The sequence below is a fragment of the Vidua chalybeata genome, chromosome 4 (assembly GCF_026979565.1).
Source record: "Vidua chalybeata isolate OUT-0048 chromosome 4, bVidCha1 merged haplotype, whole genome shotgun sequence".
In the NCBI taxonomy this organism is placed as follows: domain Eukaryota; kingdom Metazoa; phylum Chordata; class Aves; order Passeriformes; family Viduidae; genus Vidua; species Vidua chalybeata.
The window spans coordinates 6,298,173-6,316,516 of record NC_071533.1 but is presented as its reverse complement, the minus strand read 5'-3'; the positions used below and the strand labels follow the sequence as shown (position 1 = coordinate 6,316,516).

Sequence of the window (18,344 nt, the reverse complement as noted above, 5' to 3'; positions counted from 1 at the left end):
AGGCAAAAATGTAAACAAGGAACAAAGCCATGTTTTCTCATCATGCTTTTCACATGACAATGAAGGCAGAGAGCTGTTGAATGGAAAATGCCCTTCCTTCCTTTTAAGACATATAGCTGAAAGTTGTTTTTTAGATGTCTTCTTAAATAAGCAGGAACCTTTAAATTTTCCTTCTGGTTCCCTGAAGGACCTTATTTTATAGGGAAATAAGTTTTTAACAAGGTTTCTTTAAATTTTTTTTTGTCATAGTAAGACTTGTCAAAGCTTTTTACTTTAGGAAAAAAAAAATTCCTGCATCTTAGCCTTATAAAAACTTTATGGAAGAGTGAATTGGATAGTTGGAAATGTTTATATTCTTTAGGATTAGTTCACTGATTATTTTCATCTCACTAGGTCTGAGAACACGCACAGGGACAGGTGATTAAAAAAAGGTGTAGCTACCTTCAGTGTGAGAAAAGGGTGTGTGACATTATATATACACTTCTGAATTAGTAATTGAAGAAATTCTACAGTGTCACAAGTTGGGTGGGTATTTTATTTTTGAAACCCTCAGCCAGAGGGATTCAACCTTTTTAAAAGAGGAGTCGCTCTTGTAGCGTGACAGTAAACTTCCCTCTTATACAGAAAACAGCTTCAAAGATTTATTTTAAAATGAGGAAGTTCAGTGAGTACTTGGTACATGAGTAGGATATATTGAATTGAAATCCTCCCTTAAAGTTTGAAAAATCAGGAGACCCATTTGCACAATTTCACGGTGGTCTATTTTGAAATTATTACACTGAAAATAGGGCTGTGTCACCAAAATACAGAAAGTGGCAGTTTTACTCAGACTAGGATGTTTACTGCTACTATCTCAGATGTTAAATGCAGCAAGAGATTTTAAGCTCCAAAAGATTAATTGTTCTAAAACCTGATCTGAGCCATCTCATCACAGCTGTTAAATTCCAATATGCATGTCTAGATGCCAGTTAAAAATATGCTGGGATTCAATATTTAGTCATCCAGGAAGAAGTAGTTTCCACTCTTCTTTTGTTCCACATCCTTGGGAAGAGAAAAAAGGTCACCATTACTTGAAGTAGTCTTGGGCAGACTTGAACATAACTGAAATAAAAGACACTTCTCTAAACTCTTTCTGCTTCTGTTATTACTCTTACTAGTTTCACATGCTGTTTTTCCAGCACAGCAGAACTACCCTGTCAATCTTCATTTTGTTCCCTATTTTAAAATCTGGCTTCATATCAAACAGTCCTGGCTCCTGTACTGCAAAGGTGCTCCTCTCTTACCTTGATGGAATTGAGTTTGTTTATTCTTGGTCTGTAATTGTTGGGGTCTCTTCTAAAAGTGATTTCAAGCTGAGATAAAAACTTATTCATTCCAGCCAGAAGAGTCTGTGGACTGTTGAGACAGAAGAATATTTTAGCTATATTTTCAGAAGTTTTATATCATATGATTACAGGCAACTGATCTCCAGCCTGAGCTCACTCAGGTCTGGAAATGCAAATGTGAGCTGTATTTGACATACCAAGACATGCTACATTTTTAGTCAAACCCTATCTCAGATGCTGCTGAAAGATGAGAGTTTTATCTCATTGTAGCTTCCAGCTGTGACCTTTTCTTTCTTTTTATTTTGTATCTACATGTGTGTGCAGGCACACTTATTTACATTCAAGGAAACAAAAACCCAACACCTGCACCATAAGCAAAATCTAACAAAGATCATAACTTTCTCAATGATTGTGAATTTTGAATTCCAACATCTGTGTTCTTGGAAGGAATACCACCAAAGCTGGGGTAGCAGGGGATTGCCATGGCAGACTAGTATGTTTAGTTCATCTAGCTTGTGCCAAGTACTCACTGTTCTAAAAGCCTGTTTTCTGATAAGGCTGCTCATTAAAAAGTCTATGTAATCTACATGAAATTATTTACAGGAACAAAAGGAGACATCAAAAGGGACAGCTCTGAAAAAGCTGCATGTTGGCATCAAGACTTAACCTTCACTACATCTGCATACAGGTACCATTAGTACACTGCTTTCTCCTACTGCATCTGAAAGTTATTTTCAGAAGCATAGTTTACAGTTGGTAGTTTTTTCATTCCTTGATCTCTCGTGCTTGTTATTTAGCCATCATGCCATTGCTTAAGGCCGGGTCTAGTTTTTTAGGGTTTGGTTATGTTCCTCAACCCTGCCCCAACTCTGGTTTAGGCAGCCTGTGAGGATCAATCCCATTTTCTGTTTCACGATTCAAAACAGAAGTCAGAACCCTCAGGACAGTCCTGGATGCAGCTTAAATTTCCATAGGCAGGAGTGACAATCTTACTTAGTAATCCCAACGAATCTCTTACCTGTTTGCCAGTGTGTTCTTGGAAGGAATGCCATCAAAAACAATCACGCGATCAGCAAGATATGTAGCCATGATAAAATCATGTTCTACCACAAAAGCTGTTTTTTTAGCATGGAGAATGAAACTGAAATGAGGGGAAAGAAGAAAAGAAGAGAGTAATGTGAACTCATTGTAATACTACTGCAATTTTCAGTTCCTTGCCCACCGCGCGTACTCACCGTTTAATGACTCTGGCAGCCATCAGACGCTGTTCAGAGTCCAGATATGCTGAGGGCTCATCAATCAGATACACATCTGCCGGTTTACCCAGACAAAGAGCTAACGCCACACGCTGCAACTCACCACCAGACAGCGTCTGAACCTGGCGGTGGGGGGAACAAGGCCATGCTTAGTTCAGGTACTGGTTGAGAGTTAAGACAATGAGGATGTTGATTCAAACAATTAATACCTCCTGGTCAATGATGTTTTCTATCTGAAGAGGTTTCATCACATCAGTTACAAACTGGGGGTGTGTATAGGCATCTCTGATCTTCTCGTGCAGCAGCTGACGGACACTTCCCTAGCAAAAGGAAAATGTTGCCATTCAGTTTTATGCACCACAAGAAAACAAGCAGAAACAGAATAATAAAAAAAAAAAATCTATCTAAAATAAATACAGATACAAAATAGGCTTAAAAGAATTTCTATCTGTGTGTTTTGTAGCAAACACAATACTTAATAAATAAGGCTGAAATGTACCGTAGATTTAGGGCTGATTTTCTGTGGTTTGTAGCTGACATTTAGGACTGGGACCTCACCTATAAAAAGACAAAATTAATAATGTAAACAAGAGAATTTCCAGTAACCTTAAAATAGGTTTCAGCTTGGGTGTAACACATTACCTCCTTCATCAGGTGTAAGTCTTCCTGCAAGCATTCGGATAAATGTTGTTTTGCCAGTTCCTAAAATAAAATACAAGTTACACGTTAATCACTTTTTACCAATTTAGACCTCTAACAAGTCACTGGTACAACAACAACTAAGACTATTTAATAAAGAATACATTTTAAAATTAGACTGCTTTGAGAATTCCTGTATTATCTTCCAGCACTTGCTACTACTTGCTTTTTCAAATGCAAGACACGTCTTAAAACTGCCACCTAAGTTTTAAAACCAGGGTAGGTAACAAACACAGTGGCACTGTTAACATTCAGTAACTTCACATTCTTCCTAACTGGGGGGCTCATGCTGGATATCTTCACCAGGAAACAAGCAGCTCAACCTGACTCAAACCCAGTAATTTTGAAGCCTGGCTCCCAAAGTGAAGGGCTTTCGGATCTTATTCAGGGCTGGAGAAGCAGTTTCCAGCATAAATTGCACTTACCATTTTCCCCTAACATCACCATAATTTCAGAATCGGTGAATTCTCCAGCTACAATGGATAGCTCAAATTCTCCCATCTTTTTTTTCATTCCTGGATATTTGTACATACACATCTTTTTAACCTCTTCTTCGTTAGCTGTTTCAGCTACTTTAAATACCAGAGATGCGTCTCGAAACCTTAGATTTTCTGTTGGAACATAGCCATCTAGGAAAATATTTATGCCTAGGATGGGAGGAAAAAACATCATTAAAAGAGGTCCGTAACAAAGTAAAACAAGAAGAATTTCAATTCCTAGCTGTAAATTCCATTCAGGTAACGAGAATGCTGGATTTTAAATGCTATGTTAAAAGAAGCAACAAGACCTCTTTTAAGGTCTGCATATTGCAAACTGAACAAAGAAGAGTCTTACTAAACTACAGAATGGGTGGAGCAGCTCTTCCTGAAAATCCACTGTTAGTGATGTGTGTGGGATTAAAAGGAACTTCTGCTGTTGGACCCAATCTCTCAAAGCCAGATTTTACTGAGTCTCAGGACTACAACTGGGGTCAATTCAGTTGAACACTACATACCTCTGTACTGTGCAACCTCTCTCCTGCCCTTTCTCTACTACTTATAGGGTCTTTTATGTAACTCCACTGTTTACAAAACACCTGGAAGTATCAAAATTATGTCCATAGCAAGTGAAAATGAAGACTTTTGGGTTGAGTTACAAATTTAGTATCACATAACACAGAAATTCTGCAAAAAATCCAACAGCTTTTTCATTGCTGAACTGTAACAGGAAGAGGACATGTTTATATAGCAGACAACTGGCATTTTTGGGAATGTTTAGAAAGAGAAATATGGCAAGAATTACCTTCTCTTACGCTGAAAGGCATGGTAACAACACCATAAGCACTTGGCACACCATACAGGCAGCAGATAAAGTCAGAGAGATAATCTAACACACTTAGATCATGCTCTACAACAATAATGTACCTGAAAAACAAAGCCAGAGAGATGAATTTTTACCTCAATGCAAAACATTTTTCTTTTTTTCTTACTCTAGTTTTGCATAAACAAGAGCTATCAATATGATTTTCAGTTAATATGGTTTCTTCACTTTATACTAAAAAAAGAGCTCAAATCTGTCACAAGCATTTTTTAAACTGTCAATAAACTCGTGAATGATAAAGTTAAAGTCCATCTTCAGTGTGAACTGGCAACTTCTTTATGTACATTAAGTGGAAGTATGTTGATTGAGTGAAAAATACTTAGCACATTTTAAGAAAATAAAAATCTTTGTGAGAAAGGGATGAAACAGCAATATTCAGGTGAAAAGCAACCACCAATATTTTCCCATCCTTATAAAAAAATTTCGAAACAGGACAAGAAACTACAGGAAATAAGTTTCCAAAATGCAAAAGAGTAGAATATTACCGACTTGGAATATTTGAAACATCTGTTAGTGTACCATACTGAGAAGTGAGCACTTCTGAGGGGATGGACTGGATCTTTCTTCCCTCTGTAAGCAGTCATGCATTATTACAGTCTGGCAAAACATCTGAAGCTTGCATTTATTTACCTGTCAGGGTTTATGAGGGACCGAATAGTAATGGCAGCCTTCAAGCGCTGCTTGACATCCAAGTAGCTGGAAGGTTCATCAAACATGAAGCTAATCCCAAAAGGAAGAGTGAAGTCTTAATGAATGCAAGCTTTCTACTTAATCAAGCATAGTATTAACATTTCAACCATTAAGTAAATGGAAATAAAAAATTATCATTATTTATACTGAGAAAAAAAAATGCCAATTGTGCATTTCTGCCTTCATTCTTTGTAGACTGTCATGTGAAAGTGAGTTAAGTATTACTTTCCCAAAAGTTCTGACAAAGTTATCAAAAGTTACAAGAATCAGCAGATAGGATTCCCATGCACTCATTCTCAGTTACCTTAAATTTAACATGAACTAAAAAGTGCAGAAATACTTTAGAAGATTGGAAGAAGGATGTTTTCCAAAAAGAGAAAACTGAACAAGGAAACCCATTTGAAATTCACACCAACCAAATAAAAAACAGCAGCCCAAGCAGAACAAGACCAACCAACCCAAAAATTCATGAAAGCAAAAAAAACCCAAAACTGTGTAACTCTTCTGATTTTGTTTTCTTGGTTCCAAGGAGTCAGGAAACAACAAAGATTAGACAGTAATTTCCTGCTTGCAAGACAGGAGAGGAGGGACTCAAGTTCCAAGAGGTGGGAAAGCAGCTGTACCTTTCTCATTCTAAGGGAGGTGTGCTGTCCAACAGGATACATTTAGGTGGGAATAGGGAGAGGTTGTAAGGTTGTGATGCTGAAATCTAACACTGGCTTCTGAAATCAGCTATTTCCACTCAGATAAATAAAAGTATACACAATCCAGAGATTACACATGAAGTAAATATGGCTTTCAGCTGATGAGTTGGCTAAAGTTGTTTTTTAAATAATTTTTAAACATTATTTAATAATTATTAAATATTTTTCAATATTTCAAACAAAAGTATTATTGTTAAGAATAAATATAAATTTGAGGACCATATTCTGAGACAGATTACTAGAAGCAATGTGTAACAGAAGTAAATGAAACATACATATCAGCCTTCTGAATGCAAACAACTGCACAAGCAAATCTCTGAAGTTCTCCTCCTGAAAGGTCCTCAACATTTCTTTCTTTCAGGTGTGTTAAGTCTGCAAGTAAGTGATTAATTTTAGGTATGTGATAACCAACAGAACAATCCTTATTTTTATTACCTACAGAAACATGTATAAACATAGCAAACATTCTACAGAGAGGAAAAGAAAACAGAAGGAGAATAAGCATTCACTTTATACAGCCATCAGTATCATACTGCTAATTCTAAGTGACAGCAAGCTATGGCTTCTCTGCAGCATTAGCTGCATGGCTGCTTCCTATCATTACATTTCTATTACATTTCTATTAGAATTAGAATTACATTTCTATTTCTTTTTCCACCACATTGGTGAAGATTTCTGGCCCTAAAAAGAAACTATACCAGTTCTGAAAGTGCTTCTTGTCAGACTTGGCTGGAGAGCTCTGATTTTCAGGAAAATCAAGTCCCTCAAACCTTACAGGAGATGGGTGAAGCAGGTATTTTCTAAGCAGCTTAATGAACACATTTCAAGAACAGGTTGTGTCACTAATAAATTAAGTGGGACTCAAAGCCCACATTCTCGGTGGCACAATGGCAGCCCCACCTTCACTACCCAGTTCCACTAAAGAGAATTCCATTGTGAATTTAGCAACAACTAAATACAAAACACTTACAAAACATTACTAGAGCTGGACTATGCAGATGTTCTCATTAATTGTATTAATCTCAGAAGTCAGTGTTACTCCCACTAAAATTAGATATATACAAGCTTTTGGGAGGAGTGTGGTATATTAGGATAGTATTTTTACGTGCAGTGTAAAAAGGGGGATGCTCAGATTTTGCCACATTTGTGAGCAAGCAAGAGCAGCAGATGCTAAACGGAATTTTTCCAGCTTTAAAGAAACCACTTTCTACTAGGAAACAGAAACTGGATTACATTCTGTTAACTAGAATGTATCAACTAGTTTGCCACTAGAAAGTATTATCTGTGTTATTTATATTACAGCATGCCCTGGGTTTACACTAAAGCACCTTTACTTTTTCTTTGAGTTGGTATAATTTACATGTTCTATCACATTATGACAACTTGATTTGTTTTAGTAAATATGAACTTCTCAAATGCTTTAAAATTTGACTGTACAGAATTACTTACCAAGCTGCTGACATACAACAGTTTGTGTCTTAGTTTCATCCTTCCTATCCAGAATTGATCCCACTGTTCCCTGCATGATAAATAATAAAAAACCCCAACCAGCATTAAAAATTTCAGACAGTTCTGAATTATGCTGCTAAATAAAACCTTTAAACACATTAGAAATAGTACAGAAGAAGCTCCCAGCTTTCTATTTACTCATGAAATGTCTCACCTTTGCAGCTTTAGGGATCTGGTCCACGTACTGAGGTTTAATGATAGCTTTAAGGTCATCTTCCAGGATCTTGGTAAAATAATTTTGTAGTTCAGATCCTCGGAAGTAAGTCAAAATTTCTTGCCAGTCAGGTGGATCCTGTGACAAAATAAAAGCCTGGGTTTACTTATACCATTTAAAAACATAATAAGGAACCCTAATTTCATTCCAATCAACAAGGCAAATAGAATATGCTTGTAAAATAGCACACCAAAAAAATCTGCAAAAGCACTCTAAAAACAAGGTTTAGAGACCTTCTTTTTCCAGGTTTCACTAGCCTTCAAAAAAAATTAAATGTGCACAGTTAAGAAGCTACTGAATTGAAACAACTTCATGGGGAAAATGACAGCATGGATTAGTGTAACCACACTTACTAGCTATCTGATACAGCTAATCCAAAGGAAAAGGACTGGAATGATAAAAGCACAAACTAGCACAGAAGATGCAACAAATCTGGTAACTTTCTCTGCTTCTAGCAAACACTTCCAAGGAAACAGAAGGAAAAAAAATACAAAGGAAAAATGACAAATTGAAAATAAAAGGAACCCTTCAGAGCATCACCCAGGAAAAAGTTCCCCCTTGCACACTGTACTACTCTGAGGGGTGCTGAGTTAATTACTTTGATGATAAACAGTATGGAATCAGACCGACACAGTCATATTTCCAAACCAAGCAAATACACAGAGGAAATGCTTCATCAGTTTTAGAGCAGAAGCAACATGGAAGAGTCAATTCATACCACGTGTTTCTGTGGTCATACTGATATGGCTCCTTCACAGCAAAGTCTGATTTTGGAAGCATGGTAATTCAATTAAGTACACATTCAGAAAGTCAAAAGTTTTGCTATTTCTGCAATACTACCACCTGAAACAAGAAGTCCACAAAATAATATAAACCAAACTTGAAAGAGAATGGAAAATGTAGCTGGGAAATGACTGTTTCTTTGCAGCTTTAGGTAGCAGCCATGAAATGAACAGTTTATTAAAACATTACTCTTTCAGGTAAAGAAACTGCTGAAGAAAGCGTCAACACTTGTTCTTACAAGTGCTTCTTGAAGGACAAAAGCGTGCATCAGAATTCAATTGTCCCCCTGCAGTCTGAAGGTAAGAAAGTAACATCTGAAATACTGCTAAGAGGAGTCCTAATAGTTATTATTTATGCTTTTTCTCTAGTGTATTCACTCTTTGGAGTAGTGCTAGGTAAAGAAGCCCTTGTAAAATCTTTTGCTCACTGTCTGCAGTTTGACTTGGAGTAAACACACAGGAAAATGGATTATGAATTCCCATGAATACCAGCAGATCACAAGTTGTTTTAAGTCTGGTTCTCAAAAAGTCTTATTTCTAAGTAACTAGCAACATGAAGAAACTAAGGATTTTTCAGAGCTCAGTATTCATGTGTACAGTGGAAAACACCTTCAACCACAACTTACAGTAACAATATACTTTATGAGAAATCTTCCTCAAAAGAATCGAAGATAAAAATGCCTAAGAGATCCCAAAGATACATGGTAAGTGCTCACAGACACTTGAGCTGTTCAGATAAAAACAAAGGTAATTTAAAAGAAACTCCAGTACTTGGGCTATGGAAATCCCTGATGGGAATAGATAAATTATGCAGGGAGAAAAACGTGACATTTTTTAAAGACTAGTATTAAAAACACCCCAAGCCCTTAAGTGTGACTTCAAGAAACCTACCTCTGATTTTCATCTTTCATGAGTAACAATTACAATTAGAACCCTTATCTTTCTTGAGATATAGACACAATTTGCAAGAAAGCCTTTGCTAGCAATAACCTTCTGCTATTGGTCCTGTGTGGAGTAGGTCACTGCCGGTCAATAGACAAAGTGCCAACATCCCCACAAATCTATCACATTCACAGATACAAATGTTCAGTCCAAAAATATAAACACAGCTATCTAAAATGCTAACTCTATTTTATTGCTGGTACATACATCATATTTTCCAAGATTTGGCTTTTGTTTTCCTGCTAAAATTTTCAAGGCAGTTGATTTTCCAATACCATTGGTTCCAACCAATCCCAGTACTTCACCTGGACGAGGGATAGGCAACCTGTACAAAACATTGATAAGCTTGTGTTATATTTATGTCATCTCACACCAACATTTAGTGGTCAAGTAAATGTTGCAACCCATTTTCAGACCTTCTGATTATTACAGCCTTTTTTAACCCAAATATCTAACCCAAATCATATCAAATTCCTTAAAAATACAAGAGCATAAGAAATATTTAAGGCCAGTCTGTTTTTAAGCAGGGGCTCTGTAAAATAATTCCTAACGTGAATTTATTTCATTATAATACTTTTTAATATGAAAAATGTAATTAACATTCTTAAAGGAAGCTTGTGGGGTAAGAACTAAGAACACTTTGATGTGCACTATGTTTACCCCATCAAAAACTTGGATTTTTTGTCTCTTTGATATTTGAAAAATAAAATACCTGTGAAGTTTAAAGGCATTGGCACAGTATCTATGTGTTGTTTCTTTCTCCAGGTTGCTAGGTAAGTTAACAATTGACAAGGCTCCAAAAGGACATTTCTGGAATTGAAATAAATTATAGATTATTAGTTCACACAATTTATTAACAAAAGCCTATGTTTTGTACTGCGCCCAGCTGTGCATTTACATTTTTAAACGGACCTCTACCAAATTTCCTTTACACGGTCAACCTGCCAAGGAAGTTCTATACCACATTCTTCAGATTTATAGTCTGCAATTTAGACTGTCAGTCTACAATACAAATAAGGCATATATTCTCCACCTTTCACAAAAAACATCTTTCTGCTGCTAATTGTCTAAAGACACAAACAAACAAAAGAACCAAACAAAGCCAAGCAAAAACAAAGCCACAAACAAAACCCACAACCTTGCAACCCAAACAGTTCAGTCAAATGACACAGTTCTTCACTTTCTAGAAACAGTAAGTTAACTTGCTCTGATTAGCCCAGGAAAGAAAACTGCTTTTTGAAATTACAGTATGCATTACTAAATATAGTAGCAAAATTAGGAAAATGTAGCACTTTAAATAAAGCAGTTTAATTTTTACCTTGATGCAAATACCACAACCAATACAAAGTGTTTCTGAAATCCATGCTATTTTGCTCTGTGATGTGACTTCTATGCAAAGTTTTCCTGGTGAAAAAAAAATTCAGATAAGATCAGTAAAGTTTCTGGTGAATCAGAATTCCTGCCTATTAAATTCTACAAAGGAACATGTAACTATGAACGTTCACTGAAGCTTCAGATTATCCAAAGGTGACACATTTTATGAAAAGTGTCATTATTACTAAGAACTGTTCATGCTTTTAGTGATATTTTTTAAAGGCTTTATGAAAAAAATGCTTAAATTATACACAAAAATCTATCAGTTATAAAAAGCTCATTCCTTCTAGCAGAATTGATTTAAAAGGTCTCCAATTGCTTCAATACTTTGTTACATTGTATCTCTTACCCATTCGAACCACAGGACAACTCTTCTTGCATTCCTGACGACATTTCTTTGGCTTACATTTGTCATGGTTGACTATAGCAATTCTTGTTAATTTGTCTGCCATAATGCACAATTTAGGGTTAAACACATACACCAGTTATAAGGAGGAGTAGTGGGAGTCTTGCAGACCTTAAAGGAAAAAAAAAAAAAAAAATAAAAAAAACATACCATAAGACATATCTATCCTAAGTTATTGCTAGTGGAGCACAGAGATGAAAAATGCAAAATTATTTGATTTTTTTCCTCCTTTAAGCAATGTGACGAACAGCAAAGTCAAAGATACAAATAACAAGGGTACTGATGTGTAGATAACCGCACAAATTTTTAACATCTTCTTTCCATCCCATTACTACTTTTCCAGTGTAAAAATAAAATTATGACTTATCTTAAAAAGGATTTGTTTCCAAAAAAGCATGCTGTAGTAAGAACATAAGAATCTGTACAGCTCCAAATTTTAGTTTTACAAGTTGCCTTGTATAAAGCACCCTTGTTCACATTGTCAAATTGTGACTACAACTATTACTCCAAGGATATTATTAGAATATGCATTTACAAACTGTATGCCAATATTCTGTATTAAAGGATTAAAACAGTGTAAAATGTAAACCAGTTTTCAAAGTGAAAATGTGCAATAGCATATAAAAAGTAAACCAGGCAATGTGAGCAGACAGACATTCATGATGATGCTTGATTCTTTAATCTTGAGTTTCATTAATATCTGAGTAACTACAGTTACATTCTGCATTTCCTAATATGGTATCAATGCCTGTAATAGATTTCAATAAAAACAAGTACAATTCTTTATAAAGAACATAGAAAGGCTCTGCAAAGGGATCTGGCCAAGCCAGCTCCATGGGGATCATGAGGATCAGTAAGGACAAGTGCTGGGTCCTGCCCTTGGGTCATAACCACTCGAGGCAGCGCCACAGGCTGGGGAAGAGTGTAAGGAAAATTGCCTGGTGGAAAAGGACCTGGGGGTGGCTGGTGGCAGGGACTGAACATGAGCCAGCTGTGCCCAGGTGGCCAAGAAGGCCAATGGCATCCTGGCCTGCATCAGCAACAGTCTGGCCAGCAAGACCAGAGCAGGGACTGTCCCATTGAACTTGGTGGGGCCACACCTCAAGTGCTGTGTCCTGTTCTGGGCCCCTCACTAAAGAAAGTCACAGAGGGGCTGGAGTGAGCCCAGAGAAGGGCACTGGAGCTGGGGAAGGCTCTGGAGCACCAGTCTGAGGAACAGCTGGGGGAGCTGTGGATGTTTAGTCCAGAAAGGGAGGCTCAAGAGAGCCCATCTCACCCTCTACAACTGTCTGAAAGGAGGGTATAGCAAGGTGGGGGATAGGGCTCTACTTCAAAATAACACAACACAGGACAAGAGGAAACAGCTTCAGATTTCACCAGGGGAGGTTTAGATTGGATGTCAGGAAAACTATCTTTCGCTGAAAGGTGGACAAGCATTGCAAGAGGCAGCTAAGGGAAGTGGTTGGGTCACCATCCCTGGAAGTATTTAAAAGACATGTAGATGTGGCCCTCAGGGACACAGGTTAGGAGCTAGTGCTGGGTTAATGGTTGGGCTCAATAATCTTGGAGGTCTTTTCCAACCTAAAAACTCTATAAATATTTTGTGGATTACAAGATGACTAAGTATTTCTGAAATCACAAATAAATGCATGCAAAGGAGTGAAATGATGACTTGTATTCCTCTCTATAAGCCACTCTTTCCCTGCTTAGTTCTTTGTAATGTACGTTGACAAGTCCTGGATTGTAAGGGGACTTTGCACAGCTGCAGCAAATGGAGGGAAGGCAAGAGAATTTTAAATTTAAGTCTTGATAGATAAAAAAAGATGGAATGTGTTTTAAAGTACATTTATATTTCCTGTACCATATTCACTCGTAATACTGAAAATAACAACAAAGACAACCGAATTATGAGGCTCTTGGAAGATTTTAAGATAGTGCAGATGACAAACTTTTTTTTTTTGGTAAAAATAAATGCCATAATGTACAAAGCATTTCCATCTCACTAAACAAAGGGATGGCAGTCCTACAGATGATGCATGTTCAAAATAATTTCAATGCAGTATCAGTAGTTAAATGATATGACTGGGAAGGAATCTGGAAGTACTTCAGGTTTCCACACAGTGCAAAGGTGCAGCTGCATCCAAAGGATTCCAACATTTCTAATTAAGGGAAATTTTTTCTGGATGTCCAGCTCACCTTTGCTTCACCAAACCAAAGAATCCTGCAGTGGTTTACAGACTGTATTTACTACATGTGGCTATTGGATGAAGAAAGGTTGTGACTTGCAGACTCCTGAAGGAAGCAAGAACTAAGTGGGAGCATGGCACATTTATCATGCTAAACTCTACCCTTCTCTAAACTTCAGTTGGAAGGAATCCTGCAGATACTACTGCAATATCTGGAAGATGGACAGCAAAGGTCAGAAAAGCAGATGTTACTGTATCCTTAAATCCATTACTAACATAGGTACAAATATTTTAAGTAGTTTCTTTAAAAACTGGTAGTCTTATTCCTTTATTCAGTTTCCAAAGTATTTTTGAACTAATAGCAAAAGATATTCTTCATAATCTATAAATGAATGTAACTATTAGTCACACTGCCAACCATATTGTGGCAGTTTCTACTTACATTTCTTTTTTTTTTCCTTTACTATTTTAAATTTCCTAAGCCAGAAAGTCCTATTAACACAGCTATTATTTTTAAATAAATGACTGAATATAAGAAAAAAAATTAAAAGTGATTCAACAGTTCTGTACTGTCAGACCAGACTGACAAAGTAGGGCTGAACATTGAAATTGCATCTATAGACCAGGCCAAGAGGCATGGAATAATGAGTCTGCAGTTCTCACTTTAACACATCAGAAAACAACAAACTGAAAGCCTTATTTTTGAAGATTATAAAGGTGCTTCAGTCAGGGTAATTTTCTTGGGGAGGGATACTGGATGTAGTCATTACTTTAAATAAAGATACATTCTTTGGGAAGACATCCCAGTGCCTTTCACTAAAATCCTGCAGTTTACAGTGCCAAGAGTATTTGGGGGTGAATCATTCCCTCTCTGTTTTCCCAAGGGAAGTGCTAAGTGGCCCTTTCTCCAAGGCCTGAGCAGACAGAGCACTGTGGACCTTCCACCTGAGCTGTAGGCAGCAGTGAATCAGTTCTGTGGGTTGCCCCACAACCAAACCTGCTGTGGCTCAGCAGGCTGCCCTCCCCAGCCCCCCAAACCCTGCTCGAAGCTCCTGCTGAGCAGCGCTGAGAGCAGCCTGGACATCTCCCCTCAGCCACCCAGCCTTCCAGCCGGGGTTTAGCCTGAAGCTCCACAGCAAGAGAGTGGGACAGGGCTGCTCTCAAACACCAAGGCAAACACGGCTTGAAACAAGCAATTCTTGCCAAGTTCCTCAGCAAGCTTTCCACAGTCTTGGCGGGATAAGCAGACTGAAGTTTACACTCACTGCTGAATCAGACTGTGGTTGGTAAGCAATTAAACAGCCCAAGTTTGGGTATTTTTCTAATTCTAACTTACTTGGGAAAATGCCCTTCTAAGTTAGCATGTAATTTACAGTTAATTCTAACTCAGACAAAAATGCCCAGTCTGTGGTGAATAGTTTTGAAGGGGTCAGTGAATTATGTATGTACACTAAGCATTTATTAGAGTACGTGGTGGGGGGAATAGAAGCAATGAAGCAGCATGAAGACACACACTCCCCCCACTCTACTCCCACCTACGTGACAGAAGTGCCCATTCATCCAAAACTCTCTAGTGGTCTTCACCATTTTCAGGACAAAAAAAAAAAAAAAAAAAGTGACTCCTGGAACTTCTGCAATATTTCTAGGACTGTGCTGATATCTACAATGACTGTCCACAAAATAAAGTAGTAATATCTACTTAGAACTCAGAAACAAATAAACAAACTGTCCAAAACCAGACTGAACTCAAGTTATATATTTCCATCCAGTTAGCTGAGTGGCATTTAAATTAACATATGGAATAGGATGGTCTGATTCCAAGGAACGGATGTGGAACTCTCAGGACACTGAACACAGATCAGCAATGTTACAGTACAGCACACCAGCAACTGAGCAGTGCAGTCAGCACTTTAGGGGCAGGAGAAACTGGTACTCAGAAGCATTTTACTTCATGACTCTGCTTCTCCTTTCCATATTAAGTAGAACAGAATAAAAAACATAGTATGAAAATATTAATTTGCTACTAACTACTAGGGTAAAGAGCTGTTTTGAGTTATTGAATGATGATGGTATGGCAGCGGAAGATCTTCCCAGACACAGGTGAAGGAGGAGAGAATGACTAAAAACTGCTGGCTAGAGAAAAAAGAAAATATTCTAAAAACCCTGTCAGTATCATTTATTAAAGTCAAAAGCCACCCATTTTGTTCAATTATGTAATCTAATACAAAAATGAAACATGTCTAAAAATAAGACACAAAACACATTATCACAAGCATTCTAAATCAACATTCTTAGGATGTCTGACACAGCTGCTGCACACCCTGACACACACAGATTACAAAAAAAAAAACTTGCCCACATGCAGACCTTGCTATCTGTCACAGAAGGCACCAGCAATGTACAATCTGTAGAACACATGCAATGTGCTTGCATTAATAATATTTATTTCTTTCACAGGCATTAGAGGTAAATTATAATTTACTAAGTCAAGGCAATTATGACTGAGAATGATTTGTAATTGCACTGAATTTTTAGGCTTTAACAAAGAAAAATTCAAACATTAAAAGTAAATGAAGACTGAAACAGAAGCAGAGACCATTCAATGAAAGATGTGAAGGCAAGGTCTGGGTTCAGAATTGCGCCATGCTTTAGTTACTTTGCACAAAACCAGTGAACATTTTATAAAATTATGCTGCATCAGACCTGACAGAGAAATGCTGTGGAAAGAAGTGAGGATGAACAGCATTTCCAGCTGCCACTGAAAACAAGCTCAAGAATTGCCTCTCAATTCCATTGCTAATGGACTACTTACAGTCGCACCTTAACAAGAACAAGGAAGTCAAGAACTAGAATACCCAAAGAAAATTGAAATGAAAGGTAAAACAGATTTTCAAACTCCATATGGGAAATCACTACATCTCTAAGTATCAAAGCAGAAACAATAGTAAACGATACAACAACTAGTCTATGCTTAAGGTTTTCACATTTGTTTTAGAAACTGAGGCAATGTAAAAAAAGTTCAGACATGCCCCAGATTTCCCTACTGTATTAAATCATAATATTACTCATAAGACACGACATGAATAAGAAAACATGCTAACATGAAAGCATACGGTCAAGTATACTGACGCTGCACAATGAGTGGGTGTGTTTAGCTTGTGCTGAGCAGCATTAATTACCACTCAATCTTTAACATTTCCCCTTAACACGAAGTGAAATGCGTGAGAACGAACCCATAAATTAGGAATCTAATGAAACTAATGAAAGTATTTCATGACCACTGGTTTAGGACTGCAGTTTATGGAAGGAACCACAGCAGGGAAGCTTAAATTAGGATGTGAAAACTGTCACAGGAACTTGCAGGTGAAGTATTCAAGTGCATTCCAGGCAGGAAACCATGGTCCTTTAGAAGAGCTGCCGACTTCTTCTATTTTTACACAGACCTCGTAGAAAACGGCCTTACCCCCCTATCTTATCGCACCTGCAAGAAGGCTTGATCTCCTCACCGCCCCACAAGCACCCACGTGGGTATCAGCTTCCCCCAAAAGAAGGCAAAATACGGCCTTCCCCCCCACCCCGAGGAGGAAGTTCTCCGTTTTCACAGGAGCAGAATGCCAGCGTTCCCTTTCCCAGAGCCAGGCAACCGCCGCCAGGCGAGGATCCCGCGCTGCATCCACAGGGAAGCCATACCCGCGGCCGGGAGCAGCAGCAGGGACGGCACCCTCTGACCCCGGCTGGCACAAAACCCGAGGCGTCGGGGGTGACGTACCGCGTGTGCAGGCAGTGCCGGCCCGGGCCGTGCCCACGCCGGCAGCGAGCCCCGATCCCCGAGAGCCTCCGGCCCTGAGGCCCAGGCGGGGCGCGGTCGAGCCGACCCTTCTCCCATGGCGGTGCGGGCGAGGCCGCCGCCCAGGCCGAACGCAGCGGCGGCCGCCGGGCCGGCAGCACGCCATGAGGAGCGGGGGCCCTTCCCCACCGCCTCCATTCCCGCGCAGGAAAGTGGGAATTCTCCTCCCTCCGGCGTTACTTACCGGGAGCTGTGGGGAGGGGAGGGGGGAGGGTGCGGCGGGGCCGGGTACAGGAGGGGGTGGGAGCGCGCGCGGCGCCCTCGCGCCGCGGCGGGAGAACGGCGTCCGGTGATCCCGCGCGCGGGCCCGCGCGCCCAACGTGCTCGCGCCGCCGCCGCCGCCGCCGCCACCCGGCCAAGATGGCCGTCGGGCCCGGGGGGGCGGGGCCTGGGCGCACGCCACGGAGAGGAGGGGAAAGGATGGGCGGCCCTTGCCAGGGACGGCAGGGGAAGGAAGGGCGGTCCCCCTCACCATGGAGACCTAGAGCGCGGCCGTGCGTAGGGAGCGCGGCCTCCCGTGGCGCCCGGGCTCCCCGAGGCCGCGCTGCGAGCGGCGGCCCCGCTCCGAGGGGAACGTCCCAGGTGGTGACGGGCAGCAGCAACAGTTAGACCGCGTGCTTCTCTTCTCAAGGAAAGGTGTTCCATTCCCTTTCACGACTGCGGTTTCCGAGCTCCAGTTTCGGATACGACCGGGGATTGATACAACTCGAAAGGTACCAAGATAGAATGGTCTTGCTAGCCTTTACCTGCCCTGGGCGGCGTGTCTTCTGCACCTGGAACGCTGGGGCTACGTGCTTTCATTCCCATCGGGAAGAACTGTCATTGTCTTTCGGGAGCCCATCGCCTCACTAAGGATACCACCCCCAATAATGACTGTGCCCACGGATCGGTGCCACGACACCATGGTCTTGCTGGCCTTTTCCTGCCCTGGGCAGCGCGCCATCTGCATCTGAAACACTGCGACTACGCCCTTTCCTTCCCGTGGGGAGGCGTTTCCAGGAGGCCACCTCGGGAACTCCGCTTCCATGCCCAGCACCGAGCACGTCCCAGG

The 18,344-nt window shown here is 39.8% G+C and overlaps 2 protein-coding genes across 4 annotated transcripts in view; one reads left to right on the top strand and one right to left on the bottom strand.

Moving 5' to 3' along the window:
* Positions 1–514: 514 nt before the first annotated feature.
* ABCE1 (ATP binding cassette subfamily E member 1) lies at positions 515–18,277 on the bottom strand. 2 transcript variants are annotated; one of them, XM_053941116.1, is made up of 18 exons: positions 18,040–18,277; positions 11,204–11,371; positions 10,799–10,884; positions 10,193–10,290; positions 9,688–9,805; positions 7,697–7,834; positions 7,483–7,552; positions 6,309–6,405; positions 5,270–5,359; positions 4,562–4,683; positions 3,706–3,927; positions 3,224–3,283; positions 3,081–3,139; positions 2,791–2,901; positions 2,561–2,703; positions 2,344–2,466; positions 1,284–1,395; positions 515–1,041 (listed from the first exon to the last, which is right to left on the bottom strand). In XM_053941116.1, the coding sequence occupies exons 2-18, from the start codon at positions 11,304–11,306 to the stop codon at positions 994–996; spliced, it is 1,800 nt and encodes a 599-aa protein (XP_053797091.1). In that variant the 5' UTR covers positions 11,307–11,371; positions 18,040–18,277; the 3' UTR covers positions 515–993. The 2 variants fall into 2 exon arrangements, with proteins under 2 accessions (XP_053797091.1, XP_053797090.1); XM_053941115.1 differs by lacking the exon at positions 18,040–18,277 and adding an exon at positions 17,478–17,627.
* Positions 17,771–18,344, top strand: part of ANAPC10 (anaphase promoting complex subunit 10) — a 135,027-nt gene continuing 134,453 nt past the window's right edge. For both annotated transcript variants that reach the window (XM_053941120.1, XM_053941121.1), the window contains exon 1: positions 17,771–18,006. The gene's annotated coding sequence lies outside the window, so the exon portion shown is untranslated. The remainder of the gene's footprint in view (positions 18,007–18,344) is intronic.

Excerpts from the sequence above, each read along its gene's own strand:
- ABCE1 (XM_053941116.1), bottom strand. The coding sequence starts at position 11,306 with ATGGCAGACAAATTAACAAGAATTGCTATAGTCAACCATGACAAATGT. Across the intron at positions 7,835-9,687 it reads CAAATCTTGGAAAATATGAT|GATCCACCTGACTGGCAAGA; the intron begins GTATGTACCAGC and ends ATTTTGTCACAG. Across the intron at positions 2,704-2,790 it reads AAAACATCATTGACCAGGAG|GTTCAGACGCTGTCTGGTGG; the intron begins GTATTAATTGTT and ends CCCCACCGCCAG.